Source organism: Bos indicus, chromosome 14, assembly GCF_029378745.1.
Source record: "Bos indicus isolate NIAB-ARS_2022 breed Sahiwal x Tharparkar chromosome 14, NIAB-ARS_B.indTharparkar_mat_pri_1.0, whole genome shotgun sequence".
In the NCBI taxonomy this organism is placed as follows: Eukaryota; Metazoa; Chordata; class Mammalia; order Artiodactyla; family Bovidae; genus Bos; species Bos indicus.
This window is the reverse complement of record NC_091773.1, coordinates 52,417,558-52,439,457: the sequence shown is the minus strand read 5'-3', so window position 1 is coordinate 52,439,457 and position 21,900 is coordinate 52,417,558. Positions and strand designations below refer to the sequence as shown.

At 37.0% G+C, this 21,900-nt stretch overlaps 1 protein-coding gene across 7 annotated transcripts in view; it reads right to left on the bottom strand.

Annotated features, from left to right (window-relative positions):
- CSMD3 (CUB and Sushi multiple domains 3) overlaps nucleotides 1-21,900 on the bottom strand; it is a 1,461,887-nt gene that overhangs the window by 129,576 nt on the left and 1,310,411 nt on the right. For all 7 annotated transcript variants that reach the window (XM_070802767.1, XM_070802766.1, XM_070802772.1 and 4 more), the window contains 4 exons: nucleotides 17,871-18,080; nucleotides 9,544-9,732; nucleotides 8,573-8,750; nucleotides 7,473-7,618 (listed from right to left, as the gene is read on the bottom strand). In XM_070802767.1, coding sequence (XP_070658868.1) covers nucleotides 7,473-7,618; nucleotides 8,573-8,750; nucleotides 9,544-9,732; nucleotides 17,871-18,080 — 723 coding nt within the window. The remainder of the gene's footprint in view (nucleotides 1-7,472; nucleotides 7,619-8,572; nucleotides 8,751-9,543; nucleotides 9,733-17,870; nucleotides 18,081-21,900) is intronic.

Genomic DNA, 21,900 nt, shown 5'->3' with positions numbered 1-21,900 from the left:
AGTTAAGGCATCATGCATTCTTGAAAAAGTGAGTCAAAGAAAAGCAGTACCTTAGGAAAATTGTCCTGCTAGGGCTGATAGAATGTAAGGCACCTGTCAATTTTTAACAAGACCCTGTATACCTTTCCAAATTCATTGTTATTTTAAGGTTTGGGTAAAATTCCCAGAGATGATTGAAATTTTAGGATCTTCTAAGCTCTGGCAATTGTGCCTTATTATAGAATTTAAAGTATAAATGTAAATAAACACAAATACTCTATTAGAAAATCTAAAATGTAAGATAAGATATGGTAAGGAAAGGAATATTTACTGAACATATATTCTGCTGGGCACTATGCTAACCATGTACTATTCATTGTCTCTATTTCATCTCTGGAATGCAAAGTTGATGATAGTGATAATAAAAGCACTTATGTGGGTTGAGCTATATAAAATTGTTAATATTCAGTATTTTTGACCAATAAATTCATAAGGTTCAACCTAAGATACGCCAGTAATTGGAATAATTTCTATATATACAATAGTTTGCTAATCTTTTCTGCAACTATTCTGTGTTGTATAGGTGAAGAAAGTGGAAACCAAAGGGTAACTACTCAAAAGTTAACTGAAAACAAAGCCCTAAACAAATACTTGAACTTCTTTATGCCTAAACTAATTATATTTTTAATATATATGACTCAGAACCTAGTTATTAAAATTATGTGGAACATGGTCTGGAATGAGAAAATATGTTTATGCATTCATATAAATGCCAATGTAAATACATATTCATATTTTATATGTGTTTACATTATACTGTTATTCTTGCATTTTTCTATGTAAGGATTATCACATTTTCAAACACACACACACAACCACACACATCCTTTTCTCTGACAATATTTCTCCTTTGAAATATTTCCTAAGTTGTTATAAGAATTTTATACTTCCTAAAGATTATTTGTATGCAGGTCAGGCAGCAACAGTTAGAACTGGCCATGGAACAACAGACTGGCTCCAAATAGGAAAAGGAGTACGTCAAGGCTGTATATTGTCACCCTGCTTATTTAACTTCTATGCAGAGTACATCATGAGAAACGCTGGGCTGGAAGAAGCACAAGCTGGAATCAAGATTGCCAGGAGAAATATCAGTAACTTCAGATATGCAGATGACACCACCCTTATGGCAGAAAGTGAAGAGGAACTAAAAAGCCTCTTGATGAAGGTGAAAGAGGAGAGTGAAAAAGTTGGCTTAAAGCTCAACATTCAGAAAACTAAGATCATGGCATCTGGTCCCATCAGTTTATGGGAAATAGATGGGGAAACAGTGGAAACAGTGGCTGACTTTATTTTTTGGGCTCCAAAATCACTGCAGATGGTGACTGCAGACAAGAAATTAAAAGACGCTTACTCCTTGGAAGAAAACTTATGACCAACCTAGACAGCATATTCAAAAGCACAGACATTACTTTGCCAACAAAGGTCCATCTAGTCAAGGCTATGGTTTTTCTTGTGGTCATGTATGGATGTGAGAGTTGGACTGTAAAGAAAGCTGAGCACTGAAGAATTGATGCTTTTAAACTCTGGTATTGGAGAAGACTCTTGAGAGTCCCTTGGACTGCAAGGAGATCCAACCAGTCCATTCTGAAGGAGATCAGCCCTGGGATTTCTTTGGAAGGAATGATGCTAAAGCTGAAACTCCAGTACTTTGGCCACCTCATGCGAAGAGTTGACTCATTGGACAAGACTCTGATGCTGGGAGGGATTGGAGGCAGGAGGAGAAGGGGACGACAGAGGATGAGATGGCTGGATGGCATCACTGACTTGATGGACGTGAGTCTAAGTGAACTCCGGGAGTTGGTGATGGACAGGGAGGCCTGGCGTGCTGCAATTCATGGGGTTGCAAAGAGTTGGACACGACTGAGCAACTGAACTGAACTGAAAGATTATTTTACTGATATTTAGAGTCCATCTACGAACAGATCATTTACATATGACTTAAATCAAATCCCTTACGATTATACAGTAGAAGTGAAAAATACATTCAAGGGATTAGATTTGACAGACAGTGCGCCTGAAGAACTATGGATGGATGTTCATATAGTGATCAAAACCATCCCCAAGAAAAAGAAAGGCAAAAAAGCAAAATAGTTGTCTGAGAAGACCTTATAAATAGCTGAGAAAAGAAAAGAAGCAAAAGGCAAAGAGGAAAAGGAAAGATTTATCCATATGAATTCAGAGTTCCAAAGAACAGTAAGAAGAGATAAGAAAGCCTTTCTACATGATCAATGCAAGGAAACAGAGGAAAACAATAGAATGGGAAAGTCTAAAGATCGCTTCAAGAAAATTAGAGATACCAAAAAAACATTTCATGCAAAGAGAGGCACAATCAAGGACAGAAATGGTATGGACCTAACAGAAGCAGAAGATATTAAGAAGAGAAGGCAAGAATACACAGAAGAACTATACCAAAAAGATCATATGATGCAGATAATTACAATGGTGTGATCACTCACCAGGAGCCAGACATCATGCAGTGTGAAGTCAAGTGGGCCTCAGGAAGCATCACTATGAACAAAGCTAGTGGAGGTGATGGAATTCCAGTTGAGCTATTTCAAATCTTAAAAGATGATGCTGATAAGTGCTGCACTCATTATGCCAGCAAAATGGGAAAACTCAGCAGTGGCCACAGGAATGGAAAAGGTAAGTTTTCATTCCAGTCCCAAAGAAAGGAAATGTCAAAGAACGTTCAAACTACAGCACAGCTGTACTCTTTTACATGCTAGTAAAGTAATGCTGAAAATCCTCCAAGCAATGCTTCAAAAGTATGTGAACCGAAAACTTCTAGATATTCAATCTGGATTTAGAAAAGGCAGAGGAAGCAGAGATCAAATTATCAACATCTGCTGGATGATAGAAAAAGCAAGAGTTCCAGAAAAACATCTATTTCTGCTTCATCAACTATGCCAAAGCCTTTGACTGTGTGGATAACAAAAAATTAGAAAAATTATTAAAGAGATGGAAATACTAGACCACCTTACCTGCCTACTGAGAAACCTGTATGCAGGTCGAGAAGTAACAGTTAGAACTGCACATGGAACAATGGACTGGTTCCAAATTGGGAAAGGAGTACATCAAGGCTAAATACTGTCACCCTGCTTATTTAACTTATTTCCGATAGTTGGTAAAGAATCTGCCGGCAATGCAGAATACTTCGATTCGATATCTGGGTTGGGAAGATAGAGTGGAGAAGGGATAGACTACCTACTCCAGTATTCCAGGCTTCTCTTGTGGCTCAGTTGGTAAAGAATCCACCTGCAATGCGGGAGAGACCTTGACTTGATCCCTGGGTTGGGAAGATCCCCTGGAGAAGAGAAAGGCTACCCACTCCAGTATTCTGGCCTGGAGAATTCCATGGACTGTACAATCCATGGGTTCCCATAGAGTGGGACATGACTGAGCTACTTTCAATTCACTTCACTTCATGTGGAGTGCATCATGTGAATACTGGGCTGGATGAAGCACAAACTGGAAACAAGATTGCCGAGAGAAATACCAATAACTTCATTTATGTATATACTCCTGCTGCTGCTTCTAAGTCGCGTCAGTTGTGTCCGACTCTGTGCGACCCCATAGACAGCAGCCCACCAGGCTCCCCCGTCCCTGGGACTCTCCAGGCAAGAACACTGGAGTGGGTTGCCATTTCCTTCTCCAATGCATGAAAGTGAAAAGTGAAAGTGAAGTTGCTCAGTCCTGTCTGTCTCTTAGCGCCCCCGTGGACTGCAGCCTATCAGGCTCCTCCATCCATGGGATTTTCCAGGCAAGAGTACTGGAGTGGGGTGCTGTTGTCTTCTCTGATATATGCAGATGACACCACCCTTATGGTAGAAAGCAATGAGATACTAAAAAGCCTCTTGATAAAGCTGAAAGAACAGAGTGAAAAAGTGGCTTAAAACTCAACATTCAAAAAACAAAGATCATGGCATCTGGTCCCATCAGTTCAGTTCAGTTCAGTCACTCAGTTGGGTCTTTGTGACCTCATGGATGGCAGCACACCAGGATCCCCTGTACATCACCAACTCCTGGAGCATGCTCAAACTCAAGTCCACCGAGTCAGTGATGCCATCCAACCATCTTATCCTCTGTTGTCCACTTCTCCTCCTGCCTTCATCCTTTCCCAGCATCAGGGTCTTTTCTAATGAGTCAACTCTTTGCATCGGTGGTCAAAGTACTGGAGTGTCAGCTTCAGCATCAGTCTTTACAATAGATATTCAGGACTGATTTCCTTTAGGATGGACTGGTTGGATCTCCTTGCAGTCCAAGGGGCTCTCAAGAGTCTTCTCCAACACCATAGTTCAAAAGCATCAATTCTTTAGTGCACAGCTTTCTTTATGGTCCAACTCTCACATCCATACATGACTACTGGAAAAACCATAGCTTTGCCTACATGGACTTTTGTCAGCAAAGTAATGTCTCTGCTTCTTTATATGCTGCCTAGTTTGGTCATAGCTTTTCTTCCATGGAGCAAGCATCTTTTAATCATGGCTGCAGTCACCATCTGCAGTGATTTTGGAACCCAAGAAAATAAAGTCTGTCACTTTCTCCATTGTTTCCCCATCTATTTGCCATGAAGTGATACAACTGGATGCCATGATCTTCATTTTTTTGAATGTTGAGTTTTAAGCCAGCTTTTTTCACTGTCTTCTTTCACTTTCATCAAGAGGCTGTTTAGTTCCTCTTCACTTTATGCCATAAGGGTGGTGTTATCTGCATATCTGAGGTTATTGATATTTCTCCCGGGATTCTTGATTCCAGTTTGTGCTTTATCCAGCCTGGCATTTTGCATGATGTGTTATCCATATAAGTGAAATAAACAGGGTGACAAAGTACAGCCTTGACATACTCCTTTCCCTATTTGGAACCAGTCTGTTGTTCCATGTCCTGTTCTAACCGTTGGTTCTTGACCTGCATACAGATTTCCCAGGAGGTAGGTAAGATGGTCTGGTATAGTCTGTTTAAGCATTTTACACAGTTTGCTCTGATCCACACAATCAAAAGCTTTGGAGTAGTCAATGAAGCAGATGTTTTTCTGGAATTCTCCTGCTTTTTCTATGATCCAACAGATGTTGGTAATTTCATCTTTGGTCCTCTTCTTTTTCTAAATCCAGCTTGAACATCTGGAAGTTCTTGGTTCACATACTGTTGAAGCCTTGCTTGGAGAATTTTCAGCATTATTTGCTAGATGAGATGAGTGCAATTGTGCGGTAGTTTGAAATGTCTTTGGCACTGCCTTTCTTCATGATTGGAATGAAAACTGACCTTTTCCAGTCCTGTGGGGACTGCTGAGTTTTCCAAATTTGCTGGCCTAATGAGTGCAGCACTTTCTGATCCCATCACTTCATGGCAAAATAGAGGGGGGAAACAATGGAAACAGTGACAAACTTTATTTTCTTGGGCTCCAAAATCACTGCAGATGATGACTGCAGCCAAGAAATTATATAATGCCTGTTCCTTGCAAGAAAAGCTATGAGAAACCTAGACAGCATATTAAGAAGCAGAGGTTTTATTTGCTGACAAAGGTCCATATATTCAAAGCTATGGTTTTTCCAGTAGTTATGTATGGCTGTGAGAGTTGGACTATAAAGAAAGCTGAGTGCTATATAATTGATACTTTTGAACTGTGGTGTTGGACAAGACTCTTGAGGGTCCCTTGGATGGCAAGGAGATCAAATCAGTCAATCCTAAGGGAAATCAGTCCTGAATATTTGTTGGAAGGACTGATGCTGAAAGTGATGCCCCAACACTTTGGTCACATGATGCCGAGAGCTGACTCATTAGAAAAGTCCCTGATGGTGGGAAAGATTGAAGGCAGGAGGAGAAGAGGACAACAGGATGAGACAATTGGAAGGCATCACCAACTTGATGGACATGACTGAGCAAACTCTGTGAGTTGGTGATGGATGAGGTATCCAGGCATGCTGCAGTCCAGGGGTCGCTAAGAGTTGGACATGACTGAGCCACTGAGTAGAACTGAATGAACTGTCCTTTCTTTATTCACTTGTTCAGGCAAGATGCAGACTAATAAATATTTATGTAGGGAATCATAAAGAGAGAAAATGTACAGAATACATTTCAGCAATGAATTCATCTTTTGAACTTAGAAATCATTTAGCTTTTGGTTTTCAAACTACGATTATCTTTCAAAGTATTAAAGCTATTGTTGCTGCTTTAGACTGTACCTACATACTGCTAGCACCAATGAACAATTTACTGAAAAAGGCTAATGAGTTACTAAAAAAGTAAACAGCCTAATTCATAGTTTTCTAACCGATCTCCCTGTTTTCTAATTTGCTACGCTGGAGTATACATGCAGCTCTGGCCACTACAGAAGCACAAATTGGGCATTATCTACTGATTGATAAGTGCTGAGGTTAAGGAAATCAAATATTTTCTGGTCTGTTTCTATATATTTCTGTACCGAATGTACTTTAAGTGTTTTTGTTCATAACCATTTTTGACATCATATTTTTCACATAATATAATCTTTGACTCTCAAAGATTTTCTTACTTTGTGTTAAAAACAGAAGAAAACATTAAGCTATTTGTTAATATAATATACAAGGTACATGTTCACCTTGGAAATGCTAATATAATTTTTGCAAATTTAATTTAGTAGCATCTTGATCTTGTGAAATGATCATGGAACTGGTCTGACAAAGTCATATGAAACAGAATGAATTTATGAAACTACGGTCATAATAGATGAAAGAATATAGTCACTATGGTTTCATATTTCACTAAATATAAAAGTAAATATTTTCATATATATAATGTAACAGAATTTAACATAAAAATAAATTTAAAAACCTCTGAAACCATCTAAATGCTCTTTTAAGAAAGTGAATATTATGAAGACAGAACCCATAATAATTCTATACAAAGAACTGAAATTGCAATTCTTCATAAATTATGTTGCAGGAATAAAAGCTATGAAGTTAATGATCTGGAATAGTCATTTAAAACTATAAGATTCTAGAACAGATACAGTTGTGAAACAAGAGAGTATAAATGAATGAGTGATAATGATCCAAAGCATAAAGTTATTGGATGATAATTTTAGAAAGACTCACAGCATGCTGAATAGATTAAACATTTTATATTGAAAAAAAAATCTATTGATGTTTTAAAATTACATGTAATAAAATATGAACAGCTGGTTCTCTTTTATGGATTTCTTTGCAAGAAATGATTATTTTCTACTGGGATAATTACTGACTGATTTATTTTTTATTTCCATTTGCTCACATTTTAATGTCCCTAAACACTTAGAAGAGGTCATTGTTTGCAAGTAAAAGTATTTGAAGTGATAAAAAAAAAAAAATGTCTAATTTTAATACCTTTTCAATCACTGGCTAAATATATATTACACTCAATTTTTCCATGACAATTTCAAACATTGCCAAATCAAACAGAAATTCCTAGATGAAACCTACCATGATAACTGAGCACAAAAAAGCCACTTGTTGTGAAATCACTGTGGAATTTGATTAGAATCTGATTGGAAGTGCTGTAGACTGATTCCAAAGCAGTATTGCCACTGAACTGTCCAATCTGTGGTGAGTTTTGGTCTGGTCCATCCCTACAGGGGAGAGACAGGGCAGGGAGGAGGCAGGAGAGTGAGATTGATGTTTTGGGAAAGTTTCACACAAAGTATTACATATGAGATACAAAGATGCAGTAGATGAAATAATCAGCACATGCCAAATCATATTGGTGTATGTTTATTTGGATGACAAAATATTTAAAAATGTAAAGTGAGAAATAGATCACATTTTCACCTAAATGAAATGCACCTATATTGAGTGAAGTCGCTCAGTCGTGTCCGACTCTTTGCGACCCCATGGACACCAGGCTCCTCTGTCCATGGGATTTTCTAGGCATAGTACTGGAGTGGGTTGCACCCATATTAGCTGTAATTAATTAAATTGCCTTGGCTTCCTGGTCACAACCCAGATCCTCCCAAATGCTGGAGGTTTTCCCTCCTTTTATTTTCTTCAAAATAATCTTGAGAATCATAGACTGTCAAATTTAGAAAGAATTTTAGAGGTCATACAGTAATTCAATTAACAAACTAAAAAATTAATTCTTATGTTTTCTTTATAGTTTAGAGATATTTCAATTAACAGGATAATAATAATACAAAATAATATGATGAATTATTATGATAGAAATTCAGTAGCTGTATTAAGCAACTTATTGGAATACAGCCTTTTAAATTTCACTAGTTTTGAAATACAGAACTTTCTTACCATAAACTTACTCTGATTTAATTCCCAGGTTTTGCACATTATTTTAATAACAAATTTAATCTTCACCCATAAAGTTTTTGTTCTATGTGTTTAGCTACTTCATGGCAAACAAACTGAATCTTTTTTATTTGTCTTATTCTGCAAAACACAGTCACCTTCAGTTATTCACACCAGTTCAAGCATCACATGGCAATCTGTATAGAGGACCGTGATATATTTTTACTCCTATCCTATTTCACTGTTACACACAGTTGAATCAATCAGTAACAGAGGTCTTGGCTTACCATACAGTGATGAAATCATAGATTGGTTCTGTTTGTAGGACAGTAAAGTTGATGTAGATTCCATTCCCAGGGGGTACTTTTACGAGCCAAAAACAGTCTTGAAAGTTTGGATATTCATCTGGATACCCAGGAGAGTAAATGGTTCCATTCATTGCAGTTATATTCCCTCCACAAAGAGCTACAGAAAAGATACAATATGTTTAAGTAGAATCATAGTAAATTGATTACAAAATTTGCAAACATTTCATACCTCTTAGACAGTATAAAAGACATCTGTGTTATGTTTCCACCTCAGTTAAGGTATATAAAATAAAGCTGGAAACCATGAACCAAACAGAGTGAATGTTTGTTTATTTTTCAGCATGAGGTATTCTACATTGTTTTTCACTATCACTAGATTAGTAAATTACATTGTATTTGCTTTTTTCAAATACTTTATCCATATATATATATATATATATATATATATATATATATACTGTTCAAAAGTTGAACAGTATATCATGTATAAATATAAGGACTTATATCATGTATAAATATATCATGTATATCACGTATAAATATAAGGACTTATAAGAGGATCGAGGCATTTTTATTTATTTATTTTAGAAGAAATGACCCCAAATTCAGTAACAGTATCTGGGCTACTGTTTTATAAAAGAATGATTACTAAACAAACACACATGCAATCACATAGACATCGCATAGGAGAAGCTCTAAAGTGTTAACCAACTTTACTTCAGCATCCAATAGAGAAGGTTAGGACTCTTGACTCAAGAATGACAAAATTAGTTCTTTATTATGGAGTTTTAAGGTCTTTGCTAACTATAATTCTTCAACTGAAAGGAAGACTCTATATTTAGCATGACATTTGAAGAGATAAAACAAACAAACAGAAAAAGAGTACCAAAACAAGAATTATTAAACACAGATTATATCACCTAAAAGATAGCTTCAAGTTAGAAGCATACCTTCACACCTTGGAAGTGGATGATTCCAGTTACGACTCACTCCATGAAGGCAAGTGAGGGCTGAATTTCCAATCAGTGTATATCCAGGGAAACATTCAAATGAAATGGTTTGACCCACAGTAAAATCATTGCCGATCACAAAACCATTTCGAAATGGGCGTGGATCAGGACAGCTTTGCAACTGATAGGCTGGAAAACGTAAAAAAAAGAAAAATTTCCCTTCTGAATTATGGAAGACCACAAGAGGGTACTATTTGCAATCTGCAAAATAGAGGTAGTGCTGCTTGCAGTTGGTTAGAAATAATAATTTGGGTTTATAGCAAGTGATGTTAATGACTGTATGTTTCTTATGTCTATAATTTTCATATTAAAATTTTAGCATAATTTATTAAAATGCATTGTTTAGTCACTCACTGATGAAATCTGTTTAAAGTTTTAATGAAAATATAAATTACCCTTAAAGCCACAATTTTAATCAAACATACTCTGATCCCTTTACCTAGAATGCAATTGCTTTCTGGTTATATCACATGTATATAAAATAAAATAAATATATGTGTAAGCCTAATTCTGAATCTTTCTGAAATTCTTAAGCTAATTTTCCCTCTAAAAGAAATAAATCACTCTCTATCAAGTTTTTCTAAAGAAGTCATTTAACAATATAAAGTACTAGGAAATAATTTCCTTCTAACACAAATTTTGTAATTCAGTCATCATTGAAGCACAACTATTTTATTTGTTCATACTAATGTTGTTCTACATGCTTTTATCACCGTATCCTAAAAGCTTTGCCTACTCCCTTTTACATATTAGGTGCTTAATAAACACTGCTGAAAAAATTTTGAACCTACAAACAGTATATATACTCATATATTATTAATATTTGAGACTTTATTTTTAAGAAATTCAAAACCATATATAATTAGTAAAATTTAAATTACCAGCAGAGATTATTTTTCTACTGACTATTTAAATTCCTTTTTTAAAAACTTTTTTATTTTTCAGTAATTCCAAAGTTACACAGAGGTTGCAATAGAAAGAACTATGCCATCAACAAGGTTTCCCAGTGGTTAACTCTGATACATATTCATCATTCTCTCTTTCTTTCCCTAACCCTGTCCCCATCTACATCTCTGTGTGTGTGTATATATGTGTGTGAACACACTTTCTTCTTTTCAAATTAGTGGAGAATAACTTGACATATCACTTCTATCTCACAAAGAAAAGGACACTCCTATGTAACCACAAAATTGAGAACATTGAGCATATTAAATTCTAAATTTTCCAAATCAGAAATTTACATTTAAGGTTGAATAAGGGGAGGCCTTACAATAGCTGTGAAAAGAACAGAAGTGAAAAGCAAAGCAGAAAAGGAAAGATATAAACATCTGAATGCAGAGTTCCAAAGAACAGCAAAAAGAGACAAGAAAGCCTTCTTCAGCGATCAATGCAAAGAAATAGAGGAAAACAACAGAATGGGAAAGACTAGGGATCTCTTCAAGAAAACCAGAGATACCAAAGGAACATTTCATGCAAAGATGGGCTCGATAAGGACAGAAATGGTATGAACCTAATAGAAGCAGAAGATATGAAGAAGAGATGGCAAGAATACACAGAAGAACTGTACAAAAACGATCTTCACGACCCAGATAATCACGATGGTGTGATCATCACCTAGAGCCAGACAGCCTGGAATGTGAAATCAAGTGGGCTTTAGAAAGCATCACTACGAACAAAGTTGGTGGAGGTGATGGCATTCCAGTTGAGCTATTCCAAATCCTGAAAGATGATGCTGTGTAAGTGCTGCACTCAATATGCCAGCAAATTTGGAAAACTCAGCAGTGGTCACAGGACTGGAAAAGGTCAGTTTTCATTCCAATCCCAAAGAAAGGCAATGCCAAAGAATGCTCAAACTACCACACAATTGCACTCATCTCACACGCTAGTAAAGTAATGCTCAAAATTCTCCAAGCCAGGCTTCAGCAATATGTGAACCGTGAAATTCCTGATGTTCAGGCTGGTTTTAGAAAAGGCAGAGGAACCAGAGATCAAATTGCCAACATCTGCTGGATCATGGAAAAAGCAAAAAAGTTCCAGAAAAGCATCTATTTCTGCTTTATTGCCTATGCCAAAGCCTTTGACTGTGTGGATCACAATATACTGTGGAAAATTCTGAAAGAGATGGGAATACCAGACCACCTGACCTGCCTCTTGAGAAATTTGTATGCAGGTCAGGGAGCAACAGTTAGAACTGGACATGGAACAATAGGCTGGTTCCAAATAGGAAAAGGAGTATGTCAAGGCTGTATATTGTCACCCTGTTTATTTAACTTATATGCAGAGTACATCATGAGAAACGCTGGACTGGAAGAAACAGAAGCTGGAATCAAGATTGCTGGGAGAAGTATCAATAACCTCAGATATGCAGATGATACCACCCTTATGGCAGAAAGTGAAGAGGAACTAAAAAGCCTCTTGATGAAAGTGAAAGTGGAGAGTGAAAAAGTTGGCTTAAAGCTCAACATTCAGAAAACGAAGATCATGGCATCTGGTCCCATCACTTCATGGGAAATAGATGGGGAAACAGTGGGAACAGTGTCAGACTTTATTTTTCTGGGCTCCAAAATCACTGCAGATGGTGACTGCAGCCATGAAATTAAAAGACGCTTACTCCTTGGAAGGAAAGTTATGACCAACCTAGATGGCATATTCAAAAGCAGAGACATTACTTTGCCAACAAAGGTCCGTCTAGTCAAGGCTATGGTTTTCCTGTGGTCATGTATGGATGTGAGAGTTGGACTGTGAAGAAGGCTGAACACTGAAGAGTTGATGCTTTTGAACTCTGGTATTGGAGAAGACTCTTGAGAGTCCCTTGGACTGCAAGGAGATCCAACCAGTCCATTCTAAAGGAGATCAGCCCTGGGATTTCTTTGGAAGGAATGATGCTAAAGCTGAAACTCCAGTACTTTGGCCACCTCATGCGAAGAGTTGACTCATTGGAGAAGACTCTGATGCTGGGAGGGATTGAGGGCAGGAGGAGAAAGGGACGACAGAGGATGAGATGGCTGGATAGCATCACTGACTCGATGGACGTGAGTCTGGGTGAACTCCGGGAGTTGGTGATGGACAGGGAGGCCTGGCGTGCTGCGGTTCATGGGGTCGCAAAGAGTGGGACATGACTGAGCGACTGATCTGATCCAGAGGTCCCTAAGTTGTTAACTAACATATCACTCTATATTTTAAATTTTAATACTCTAAAGTTTTCAGAGTTAGTCAACAGTCCTTTAAGGATATTAAGTGTTTAATTGTCATTTTCATTTGAATTAATATTCCATAAGCAAAATATATCAAATCCAAAAAGTCATTTCAGTTTAGGGTAAATGTATATCAAGGCAATGGCAACCCACTCCAGTACTCTTGCCTGGCAAATCCCATGGACAGAGGAGCCTGGTGGGCTGCAGTCCATGGGGTTGCTAAGAGTCGGACACAACTGAGCGACTTCACTTTCACTTTTCACTGTCATGCATTGGAGAAGGAAATGGCAACCCACTCCAGTGTTCTTGCCTGGAGAATACCAGGGACAGGGGAGCCTGGTGGCCTGACGTCTCTGGGGTCACACAGAGTCGGACACGACTGATGCGACTTAGCAGCAGCAGCAGCAGTTAGGATATATTATTCTCTTAAATAAATGCTTTCAATTTTCAATCACATTTAAAGGTAATTTTTCTCAGTTTTATTAAAATATAATTTATATACATCACTGCATGAATTTAAGGTGTACAGTAGAGTGATTTGACTTAGATGTTTTGTTCCAGTTCCAGTTCAGTCACTCAGTCATGTCCGACTCCTTGCAAACCCATGAACCGCAGCACACCAAGCCTCCCTGTCCATCACCAACTCCCAGAGTTCACTCAAACCCATGTCAATTGAGTCAGTGATGCCATCCAATCATCTCATTCTCTGTGGTCCCCTTCTCCTCCTCCTCTCAATCTTTCTGAAAATCAGTGTCTTTTCAAATGAGTCAGCTCTTCGCATCAGGTGGCCAAAGTATTGGAATTTCAGCTTCAACATCAGTCCTTCCAATGAACACCCAGGACTGATCACCTTTAGGATGGACTGGTTGGATCTCCTTGCAGTCCAAGGGACTCTCAAGAGTCTTCTCCAACACCACAGTTCAAAAGCATCCATTCTTCAGTGCTCAGCTTTCTTTATAGTTCATATCTCACATCCATACATGATTACTGGAAAAACCATAGCCTTGACTAGACAGACCTTTGTTGACAAAGTAATGTGTCTGCTTTTTAATATGTTGTCTATGTTGGTCATAACTTTCCTTCCAAGGAGTAAGGGTCTTTTAATTCCACGGCTGGAGCCACCATCTGCAGTAATTTTGGAGCCCAGAAAAATAAAGTCTGTCACTGTTTCCATTGTTTCCCCTTCTATTTGCCATGAATTGATGGGACCAGATGCCATGATCTTAGTGTTCTGAACGTTGAGCTTTAAGCCAACTTTTTCACTCTCCTCTTTCACTTTCATCAAGAGGCTCTTTCATTCTTCTTCACTTTCCGCCATAAGGGTGGTATCATCTGCATATCTGAGGTTACTGGTATTTCTCCCAGCAATCTTGATTCCAGCTTGTGCTTCATCCAGCCCAGCATTTCTCATCACGTACTCTGCATGTAAGTTAAATAAGCTGGGTGACAATATACAGCTTTGACGAACTCTTTTTCCTATTTGGAACCAGTTTGTTATTCCATGTCCAGTTCTAACTGTTGCTTCCTGACCTGCATACAGGTTTCTCAAGAGGCAGGTCAGGTGGTCTGGTACTCCCATCTCTTTCAGAATTTTCCACAGTATATTGTGATCCACACAGTCAAAGGCTTTGGCATAATTAATAAAACAGAAATAGATGTTTTTCTGGAACTTTTTTGCTTTTTCCATGATCCAGCTAATGTTGGCAATTTGATCTCTGGTTCCTCTGCCTTTTCTAAAACCAGCTTGAACATCTGGAAGTTCACGGTTCACGAATTACTGAAGCCTGGCTTGGAGAATTTTGAGCATTACTATACTATCGTGTGAGATGAGTGCAATTGTGCGGTAGTTTGAGCATTCTTCGGCGTTTTCTTTCTTTGGGATTGGAATGACCTTTTCCAGATGTTTTGTGAAATGTTGTCTATGATAAGCTTAGTTGGCTGGATAATCTTGAATAGAATAAAACTCATTGACACTTGAATAATCCTGTGATAATTTACATATTTCACCTTTCTATGCTTTTTAGTTTAATGAGGATATATAGGAAATACATTTTAAATGATCAGGAGAAAGTTCTCATCCTAATATCATATATAATACAGGACCTAAATCCTAAATGTTGCCATTAATAGCACTAATGTGGAACAAGTCCTTTAGTAGAAGAGTATCCTTATCAGTAATTATATACAATTCATTCTTCCAATATTCAGAATGTTTTTAAATTTGCATCACAAACTTATGTAAAAATAACAGATTCTGTGAATCTGTATTAACTTTTAAAAAAATGTTATTAGCTCAAAAATATAAACTCAGTAAAAGAAGAGATAGTTTTTAAATTCAACATAATTAACAAATAATATCTAGTGATCATTGCTATACATGATGGCTCATGTCAATAATATTAATATTATATAAATAAAAGTAACACATGCTATATATTTTTATTTTATTATGCAAATAAATATTTTTTTCAAGGACATATTGACTGAAAAATGCAGTAAAAAATGTTCAGATTTTAGGTTTTTCACATTCAAACAAGAATTTGGCTTTGAAAGACCAAAGGAAAATGAGTGCATGGCAAGAAGATGAAGTCAGGTTTAAGGTGAATAGCAAAGTGTTTAGCATAAGACCCCATACACTTGTTAGAGAAGAACCACAAATATACTTCTGAGCCTTTTAGATGCAAAGAAGAAACTCAATCAGTTTCCCAGAAGTTTCTGAAATTAATTTCCTCAGGAATACTGTACATTTTGTACAGAAATGTGACAGTTATGATTTTCTGTTTTATATACAGGATGATATGCGGTACTATTAAATTATGTTTGCAAGCCTAAGCTAAACTGTAATCACTGAGACCCATGTACAGTTGAATGTTACAATGTCTATTTTGAGTTCAGTTCAGTCACTCAGTCGTATCTATTTGCGACCCCATAGACTGCAGCATGCTAGGCCTCCCTGTCCATCACCAACTCCCCGAGTTCACGCAAACTCATGTCCATTGAGTCAATGATGCCATCCAACCATCTTAATCTCTGTCATCCCCTTTTCCTCCTGTCCTCAACTTTTCCCAGCATCAAGGTCTTTTCAAATGAGTCAGCTCTTCATATCAGGTGGCCAAACTATTGGAGTTTCAGCTTCAGCACAAATCCTTCCAATGAACACTCAAGACTGATCTCCTTTAGGATGGACTGGTTGGATATCCTTGCAGTCCAAGGGACTCTCAAGAGTCTTCTCCAACACCACAGTTCAAAAGCTTCAATTCTTCAGCACTCAGCTTTCTTTATAGTCCAACTCTCACATCCATACATGACTACTGGAAAAACCATAGCCTTGACTAGACAGACCCTTGTTGGTAAAGCAATGTCTCTGCTTTTTAATATGCTATCTAGGTTGGGCACAACTTTCCTTCCAAGGAATATGCATCTTTAAATTTATGGCAGCAGTCACCATCTGCAGTGATTTGGGAGCCCCCCAAAATAAGTCTGACACTGTTTCCCCATCTATTTCCCATGAAGTGATGGGACCAGATGCCATGATCTTAGTTTTCTGAACCCTGAGCTTTAAGCCAACTTTTTCACTCTCCTCTTTCACTTTCATCAAGTGGCTCTTTAGTTCCTCTTCACTTTCTGCCATAAGGTGGTGTCATCTGCATATCTGAGGTTATTGATATTTCTCGTGGCAATCTTGATTCCAGCTTGTGCTTCATCCAGCCCAGCATTTCTCATGATGTACTCTGCATATAAGTTAAATAAGCAGGGTGACAGTATACTGCCTTGACATACTCCTTTTCCTATTTGGAACCAGTCTGTTGTTCTATGTCCAGTTCTAACTGTTGCTTCCTGACCTGCATACAGGTTTCTCAAGGGGCAGGTCAGGTGCCCTGGTATTCTCATCTCTTTCAGAATTTTCCACAGTTTATGTGATCCACACAGTCAAAATCTAACTACTCTTAAATTTCTTTTTAGGTATATACTTCTATTCAGCAAATATTTATTGTGCTCTTACTCTTGTAGTTACTTGAGACACATCAATGAACAACACAAAGATCTCTGCTCTGGTGGAGCTCATGTCCAAAAGTATCACCTACTTGTGAGTCAACTAGAAATCAGGAAAAACTTGAATTAAATTTTTTAAAAATCACATGATCATTAAATCCTTTAATAATTAAGGCAGTGATGTAATTAAAGTTTGTTACTTTTGATTGAATATTATAATCACTGGATCTGTATTGTTTGAATAAATATTATAACTTAAACATTTACTTTTAAATCTCAGACTTTTAAGATATGAAGTGACAGTAAAAAGCAAAAACAGAAAACACCAAAACAAAAACTACACTAAATAATTACTAATGATATACAACATGGTAAATATTTTATAATCATTTCATCACAAAGTTCAAAACAACTTATCTGAGAGGTACTCTTATTAACTCTATCATGAAAATGAAAAAATGAACTCATGCCCTATATCACTTAAGACTGAACATAGAGAATCTACATTTAAGCCTAGGTCTTCCAGAGTCTAAGCTTTATATTCTAAAGGGATGAAATTCATGTTCAAGGTCATGCAGCAGACTTATATTGGAAATAGGCCTAATATAATATGATTGACAAAGTATTTATTTATTTCATATTCTCAAAGCAGTAGAGTGATATCAATGAATGTTATGTTATTCTTTCATTATAAAGTAAGAGAATAACTTTACATATAGTAGATGAGCACCACAAAATATCTTTTCAATATACTCATTTTGATATGAAAGCAAAGACTCAATCTTACATTTCCCCATGTCCTGTCTGACTGCCTGGCCTTGATTTGTTTTATTTGATTGTGTATTAAAATGAATTAAATACTTTTTTCATGGTTAGAATTTGTAAGGCGTCAAAAAGACATAATTTTCCCACATTTGGTTGCCTGAAAATTGCATTATTTAAAACTCTTCCTAACTGAAGCTTGCCTTGGTAGGGCTCCTTTTTTCTTTCTAAAACACAACATAGAAAATACTTAAGAGTTAGATTGCTAATAGCTGTCTATAGGCTAAATAATTTCTCATTTTGTATTATTCCACTCACCTTGGTATACAATGTGAAACCCTTGTTTGTTTTGTGAATAGTCACTGTGAAAATACAAGCTGGTTTCATGGGTTGTGCTAAACAGGGAAGATGGTATTTGAGGACCACTAAGTCGCCCAATAACAGTACTAGTTTCTGAGGATCCACTTCTTACTTCCAAATAATCATGTATGGTTTCTGTAGAAAAATTTACAAACTGCAGATGGACACCTAAGGAAGAAAAACAAACATTATGCTACTTTATTTTTTACCAAATTAAGTGCATGCATATACACAAACACACACATTCACATTAATGTTCTTAAGATACATTTGCATTTAGGTTGAGAGGCATACTGTCAAGATCTGGGCCATGGGTTTGTTGTCTGCTCAGAACAATTAGCTTTGCTGTAGTTTAAATAGAATACTGCTCTCAAATGCCATAATTTGTCACATGGGAAACATCTCATTTTACTACAATGTCACCATAACAAAACTAATTAAGAAAGTAGCTTTCTTGCTCTTTAATACCATTTAAAATTAGATCAATCAACTCTTAAAGATGAAAAGCCACTCAATAATTTTTATTTTGTAAAAGGCCAATTTGAGGGCAAAATACGATTGCAAAGTTTTATATATTAACATAATCAGATTTCACGACTGTGTTAGAAATTAGTCACATACAGGGGATAAATCAACTTCTCCAAAATATCATTTTGAGGCATATAATTTTCAGTATTCTGTTTTAATATTTTCTTGTCAGAAGATAATGCCAAATGTTATATAATATTCGTGATAAAATCTAGGGGTCATTGTTATTTGCTACATTACAAAATAATTTCTTTATAAACATAACTAAAATATGGGACAGTGAAATGCCTCTGGGGTAGAAAAAATAAAAGTCGCATTGAGGTTGTTGTTCAGTCACTCAGTCATGTTGGACTCTGTGGCCCCATGGATGGCAGCGTGCCAGGCTTCCCTGTCCTTCACCATCTTCCAGAGTTTGCTCAAACTCATGTCCACTGAGTTGGTGACCTTAAAGAGGAATGTCCACCTAATTCAATTAATATTCAATTTTTATTGAATTCTATGTTTTGTTTTCACAACTACCATTCTTCAACTTGTTGTGTTTTCCTTTCACTAGGCACTATTTTAAGTTTTTTATATGCTAACATTCCATGCTCATGGTTACTTGTGAGAATGAGGAGACTGAGGCACAGGGAAGCTCAACATTATACTAAGCTTACACAATATCCTAAAAGAGCTGAAATTACAACTCAGATACTCTGGTTCTTGAGCTGTTGCTCTTAATAACTAGTGAGGTTTTCAAGTCAAGTCATTTTGTTCCTGGAAACAGTTACATGCAAATCCTGATACATGGAAAAAGAATTATATGAACAAATAAATTTGGGAAATACTGAAAATATGCTTTAAAATATTATATACATTCCTGGATAAACAGAAAATCTTAGAAGTTTGAACATGATTATCTTAATATGTGAAGCTATAAGAAGTACATATTTTTCTAAAAATTTCCCCAATCTTTTCACAAATTATATTATCAACAATATTTGCATAGATGTGAGAAAAACTATTTCTTTAACTTTATATGTATTCAATTTTCTTTTAATGCTTATAAATTATTTGTCAAATACACTAGAACCAATATTTGAGGTAACCAATATCAAAGAAAACAGTGGGAAAACTTAAATGTAATCAAATCAGAAACAGTCTCCTGTTTCTATTTCTAAAACAGAGAAAGAGATGCATATAGTTTTTAAGTTTTAATAAACTTAATTTTTAAAATAAACAAAGCATTAACAAGAACTATGATGATATGACACTACTGCAAATATATATACTAATTTATTTTAAAATAATTCACTTATCTCCATAAGCAACACGGGATGAGCCCTCTTAAGTAGCTAGTAAAAGACATAAGAATAAACATATTGTTTCAAATCTATTATTCATCTATTCACTTTCAATCAAAAGGCATAGAATTTGGCTATGACTTCAAGTTAAAGGGTGTTCCTATGTTGGAGCTAAAATAATTATCCTTAGAAAGTTCCCCAGCATTCTTCTCTCAGTGACCTACTATTCTCCCCAAACTTCAAACCAGTCACATAGTGCTCAAGTTTGTTGAATTTCTTTAGCTTTGTTATCTGCATTTTTCCATATGTCATTCTGTTTACCTACAATTTCTTTTGTGTTCCTCACAGCCTGACCCTCTTTTCTGGGCTTACTTATATTTAAAGCCACAATTCAGGCATCACTTCCTCTGGCAAACCTTTTTTGCATTTCCTGGACTAGGTTGGATGTCTGTACTAAGCTTAATCCTGTACTCTTTAATTTACTTCACTGCAATTGCATATTTGACTATCTGTCTCCTCATCATGACTGTAACTCAACTGGGGAAAAGTGCAGTCTGTTTTACCATGCATTTATCCCTAGCACTTAGCAAAATACCTGGAGTATGATATGTACATAAGTATAGAATTCCAAAACTATGAGTTTCTATTAATTTACATAAAACATTCTTAATGAATTACGATTCTGAGGCTATTGACGCTTTTGGGTAAATGCATGCATGCAGTTAACTTGCTTCAGCGACTCTATGGACCATAGTCCATCTGACTCCTCTGTGCATGGGATTCTCCAGCCAACAATACTGGAGTGGGTTGTCATGCCCTCCTCGAGGGGATCTTTCCAACCCAGGGATCGAACCCACACCTCTTACATCTCCAGCATGGGCAGACAGGTTCCTTACCACCAGCACGACCTGGAAAACCATTGGGTAAATGAGGCATCTAATAAGTGAGTTGGGCTTCTGTGATAGCTCAGTTGGTAAAGAATCTGCCTGCAATGCAGGAGACCCCGGTTTGATTCCTAGGTTGGAAAGATCCGCTGGTGAATAGATAGGCTACCCACTCCAGCATTCTTGGGCTTCCCTTGTGGCTCAGTTGGTAAAGAATCCGCCTGCAATGCGGGAGACCTGGGCTTGATCCCTGGGTTGAGAAGATCTTCTGGAGAAGGGAAAGGTTACCCACTCCAGTATTCTGGCCTGGAGAATTCCATGGTTTGTATAGTCCACAGGGTCACAAAGAATCTGACACGACTGAGCAACTTTCACTTTCACTCTCAATAAGTGAGATAATACAGAATATCTTAACTCTAAATATACTAGGTTTGTATTTCAAGGAATATCTATATGTTATTCTTCTGTGATTTAATGAATAAATCTATCCCCAATCTAACACTATTTATGCATTTATAGACTAGTGGGATATGAAGTAGCTGCAAGAGAAAATGTTAGTGACACAAGAGGGAAATAATTTATTATTCAATGTATTATATATATTTAATGCTAAATATATGAACACTGGGAATTATATTATTAGAATTAGAAAGGTCTTATTACATCAGCTGCTGCCGCTGCTGCTAAGTCGCTTCAGTCGTGTCTGACTCTGTGCGACCCCATAGACGACAGCCCACCAGGCTCCCCCGTCCCTAGGATTCTCCAGGCAAGAACACTAGAGTGGGTTGCCATTTCCTTCTCCAATGCATGAAAGTGAAAAGTGAAAGTCAAGTCGCTCAGTCATGTTCGACGCTTCGCGAACCCATGGACTGTGGCCCACCAGGCTCCTCCATCCATGGGTTTTTCTAGGCAAGAGTACTGGAGTGGGGTGCCATTGCCTTCTCCCATTACATCAGCATGGGTATTTAAATCTTACAGTAGAAAATCTGTACTACTTTTAAAATGTACAAAACTTATTTATTTATAATGAATATTAGATTCAATATATTACCAGAAAATAATTTTTCTATGAACTACTTGGCTACATTAAGCAGAAAGTGAAAGTGAAGTCGCTCAGTCGTGTCCGACTCTTTGTGACCCCATAGACGGTAGCCTACCAGGCTCCTCTGTCCCTGGGATTTTCCAGGCAATAGTACTGGAGTGGATTGCCATTTCCTTCTCCAGGGGATCTTCCCAACCTAGGGCTCAAACCCAGGTCTCCCGCATGGTAAGCAGAAGAGAGTTACAAAAACA